The sequence below is a fragment of the Raphanus sativus genome, unplaced genomic scaffold (genome assembly GCF_000801105.2).
Source record: "Raphanus sativus cultivar WK10039 unplaced genomic scaffold, ASM80110v3 Scaffold3439, whole genome shotgun sequence".
Classification (NCBI taxonomy): Eukaryota; Viridiplantae; Streptophyta; class Magnoliopsida; order Brassicales; family Brassicaceae; genus Raphanus; species Raphanus sativus.
The window spans coordinates 1-4,385 of NW_026618745.1; the positions used below are offsets into that span (position 1 = coordinate 1).

Genomic DNA, 4,385 nt, shown 5'->3' on the forward strand with positions numbered 1-4,385 from the left:
TCTGTAAAAAACCTGAACTTTTGGTTCTGAATCATGCATTTGGCACACGTAATATGTCTCTAGTCATGCTCTTGGTAGTAAGATGAAGATAGTTTATAACTCATTCAAGATATGTTTATTTTTGTATGGCAGCGAGAGGACTAGAGTGCTATTGACAAGTTCAGCTTATGTTCATCTAAAAGAGTTTGATATCTCGAAGCACACTCGGAATCTTGCACCTGCAAGTAAAGCCATTCTTCTCTCTGGTCCTGCTGAATTCTATCAGCAAATGCTTGCAAAAGCTTTGTCTCATTACTGTGAATCAAAGCTATTGCTGTTAGATATAACTGACTTTTCTATTAAGGTAAATCAACAACATATAGTTTTTCTTAGTTCCCGTAATAAAACAGAATAACTCCAACGTCCTAAGCTTTCTCTATTATATCTTTTTGGAAACAGATACAAAGTAAATATGGATGCACCAAGAAGGAACCTGTAAGTTGCTTCTAGTCCTATTCTATGTTTTGTTATGCTGATAGTTTCAGAGCAATGACTCTGTTTTTTTCTCTGTTTCTTTGTTTATAGTTTCACAAAAGGTCTATTTCTGAGTTAACATTAGACAAAGTGTCGAGTTTAATGGGTTCCTTCTCTATGCTCTCTCAACGCGAAGTTGATCCAAGAGGTAAAAACACACAACAAAAACTCTCTACACTGTCTTTTATTACTTCAAACATGAGCTAAAGAGTTCAAATTCTTGTAAACATATTAGGGACATTGCGTCGACACACCAGTGGTAATGATCTTAAATCAAGGTTTGTCTCTGTTTCCTTATAATTATCATTTCTTTTGGTCTTTGTGAGAGCTCACTAGTTCCTTTAAATGCAGGAGTATAGAGACCTCAAACCGTCCTCCAAAGCACAAGAGAAATGCTTCTGCTGCTCCTGACATCAGTAGCACATCCTCTGTTTCAGGTTTGTAAACTGTTTTTCATTACATCTTCTTTTATACATTGTACTCATCTTCAGGTTCTTACATCTCTCTGCTTCATATATACCTTCTTTATGGCTTTATAGGTTGTAACAAACGCAGCACAAATCTATGTTTCGACGAGAAGCTTTTCCTGCAATCACTTTACAATGTAACACACACAAACTTTGTCACAAGCATTCTAAATATATATATTTTCCGGACAAACTTTCCAACAGTTGTTGTCTTTCTCCGCAGGTTTTGGTCTCTGTGTCAGCAACAACTCCGATAATAGTATACCTCAGGGACGTTGAGAAGCTTCTTGAGTCAGAAAGATTCTACAAGCTGTTCCAGAGGCTCTTGAACAAGCTCTCTGGTCCAGTCTTGATTCTTGGCTCAAGAGTAGTAGAACCAGAAGATGATTGCCAAGAAGTAAGTGAAAGGACTTCCTCTCTGTTTCCTTACAACATCGAGATCAGACCACCGGAGGATGAGTCTCAGCTCGTGAGCTGGAAAACTCGTTTAGAAGATGACATGAAGATGATTCAGTTCCAAGACAACAAGAACCACATCGCAGAGGTTCTCGCTGCTAACGACATCGAATGCGATGACTTAGCTTCCATATGCCATGCGGATACAATGTGTTTGAGTAACCACATTGATGAAGTTGTGGTTTCTGCTATCACTTATCATTTGATACACACCAAAGAACCTGAGTACAGAAACGGAAAGCTTGTTATATCTTCCAAAAGGTAAGTTACTATAATTGGTTTATTACAGTTTTATTAAAACTGATACACATGATCTTACACAACAGCTTGTCTCATGGACTGAGTATATTCCAAGAAGGTGGAAGCAGATCATTTGAGCTAGACACAAACACTGACTCTAAGAGAAAAGGAGGAGAAGTGAGTTCAAAGAGTGAGTCCAAACCTGAATCATCTGCTCCTGAAAACAAGAATGAGTTAGAAAAATCACTTCCTTCAAACAAGAATGATAATCCATCACCTCCAAAAGCGCCTGAGGTTGTTCCTGACAATGAGTTCGAGAAGCGTATAAGACCAGAGGTTATACCAGCAAACGAGATCGGTGTGACGTTTGCGGATATTGGTTCTTTAGACGAAACAAAAGATTCACTTCAAGAGCTTGTAATGCTTCCACTAAGAAGACCTGATCTCTTCAAAGGCGGTCTTCTCAAGCCATGTAGAGGGATTCTTCTGTTCGGTCCTCCTGGTACTGGCAAAACAATGCTTGCTAAAGCCATTGCAAATGAAGCTGGAGCTAGTTTCATCAATGTCTCAATGTCTACAATCACTTCTAAATGGTTTGGGGAAGATGAGAAGAACGTGAGAGCTCTGTTTACTTTAGCAGCTAAAGTATCTCCAACGATCATATTTGTGGATGAAGTGGATAGTATGTTGGGGCAAAGGACAAGAGTTGGAGAGCATGAAGCTATGAGGAAGATCAAGAATGAGTTTATGACGCATTGGGATGGGCTTATGACAAAACCTGGTGAAAGGATTTTGGTTCTTGCAGCCACAAACAGACCCTTTGATCTTGATGAAGCTATCATTAGGAGGTTTGAGAGGAGGTAGTACTATAAGCAAAATACTAAATCTATATATATAATCATTCTTGATGAGTATAATATTGTGACTGATTCTTGTTTTGTGTTTTGGGAATAACAGAATAATGGTGGGACTTCCTTCAATTGAGAGCAGAGAGAAGATCTTGAGAACTTTGTTGTCAAAAGAGAAGACAGATGATCTTGATTTTCATGCGCTTGGACAGATGACAGAAGGCTACAGTGGAAGTGATCTCAAGGTTTTTGACATCTCTAAAACTTAAAATCTTGTGTCAAAGCATTGGAATGTGGAAACTGACGGTTTGTTTAACGTTTGTGCAACAGAACTTATGCATAACAGCTGCTTACAGACCTGTTAGAGAGCTAATTCAACAGGAGAGATTGAAAGATCAGGTAAAAGGAGTAGAAGACCTTCTCTTGTTCTCTTTGTTGATCAAACTCTCTACTGTGATTTTGACATTTTCTTGGTGGTTTAGGAGAGGAAAAAGAGAGAAGAAGCGGGAAAAGGCACAGAAGAAACAAAAGATGAAGAAGAAGCTGCAGAAGAGAGAGAGATTCTTTTGAGACCTTTGAACATGGAAGACATGAGAAAAGCTAAAAACCAGGTCAAACATCTTATCTCATTTTGACAAGAAGATGCAGTATCATAAACAAACCTAACTAAGATATGTTGTGTGTTTTTGCAGGTGGGGGCAAGTTTTGCATCAGAAGGATCTGGAATGAATGAGCTTAAACAGTGGAATGATTTGTACGGAGAAGGAGGCTCGAGGAAAAAGGAACAGCTCACTTACTTCCTCTGAAAATTGCAAAACCCCTATAAAGTTGTGAATGTATGTTTCTTGTTGCACAAGTTATCAAACTGATCGGTTTGGTGTTTGGCAAATCAAAAACAGAGAATCTTCTTTTACTTGTTAATTAGGCTATTCCATTTTCAGATCACTTTCTTAGGTCCATCTTCTTCTCTTTCTTCTTTTGAATTTCTTAAAATTTTCCTCAAAAAACATGTGATGTTTTTCATGTGATGTTTTTCTTTCTATGTTCATATTTATTTCATTGTGAAAGTGAAGTTTATGTATGTAGTAAACATATTTACATAAATATTTTCCTGTCTGGTAGTTGCTTGTAGTTATTGTTAGGAGAATCCCACTCGAATAATTATCTTGATTGATAACTACCCCAATCCTTGATTAGCACTCTCCCAAATTGTTAGAGTAGGCGGCAATAAAAATAACGGATGATACTCGTTTGTGGAGCAACATACCAGACAAATAGGTTCCGCCCGTAAACCATATAATCAAACTCCATATATATTTTATTAAACTCGATTTTAAGAATTTGGTGAAAAAATTAATTTGCGATTAGAACGGAAAATTTGATTCTGCGATTTTAACTGGAAAATGATCAATTTCACGATTTGGCGGAAAACTCAAATTTGTGGTTTTCGCAAAAAAAAACTATTTTGAGAAAAGTACTTTTAATTTTTATAGAGATCAAATGACAAAATTTTATAATTTTGTGATTATTGAATGGACTATGTTCATATAATCCAAACTTATTAACGTTTATTTTCTAATAATCTAATGATTTTTGTCCATTTACAATTCATTGGACAAATAGACATCACCAAAATAAATTCATTTATATATGGACGTGGACAACCAATGGTCGCCCACCCATTTAACGGCTCTATTAGTTGGCGAGGAGCATAAGGTTTGGAAATACGTGTTGCATTTGAAACCTCTTTAGAAAAGAAATTCTTGAACACTTTGTATTTGATTGACCAAGTGGGAAGATCACTAGCATGCCAAAGTTGAACTGTTTTGATGAAAGTGAGAAGATGGAGGTGACGAATAAT

General features: G+C 36.9%; 1 protein-coding gene across 1 annotated transcript; it reads left to right on the forward strand.

The window, feature by feature from the left end:
• Nucleotides 1-132: 132 nt before the first annotated feature.
• Nucleotides 133-3,601, forward strand: LOC130506585 (calmodulin-interacting protein 111-like; the record flags this gene model as incomplete). Its single annotated transcript, XM_057001266.1, has 12 exons — nt 133-343; nt 439-474; nt 565-661; nt 749-791; nt 865-950; nt 1,053-1,117; nt 1,204-1,697; nt 1,763-2,536; nt 2,634-2,769; nt 2,855-2,923; nt 3,007-3,135; nt 3,217-3,601. Coding segments are annotated over 12 exons (2,254 nt in total), but the record flags the coding sequence as incomplete, so codon positions are not given.
• Nucleotides 3,602-4,385: the final 784 nt, after the last annotated feature.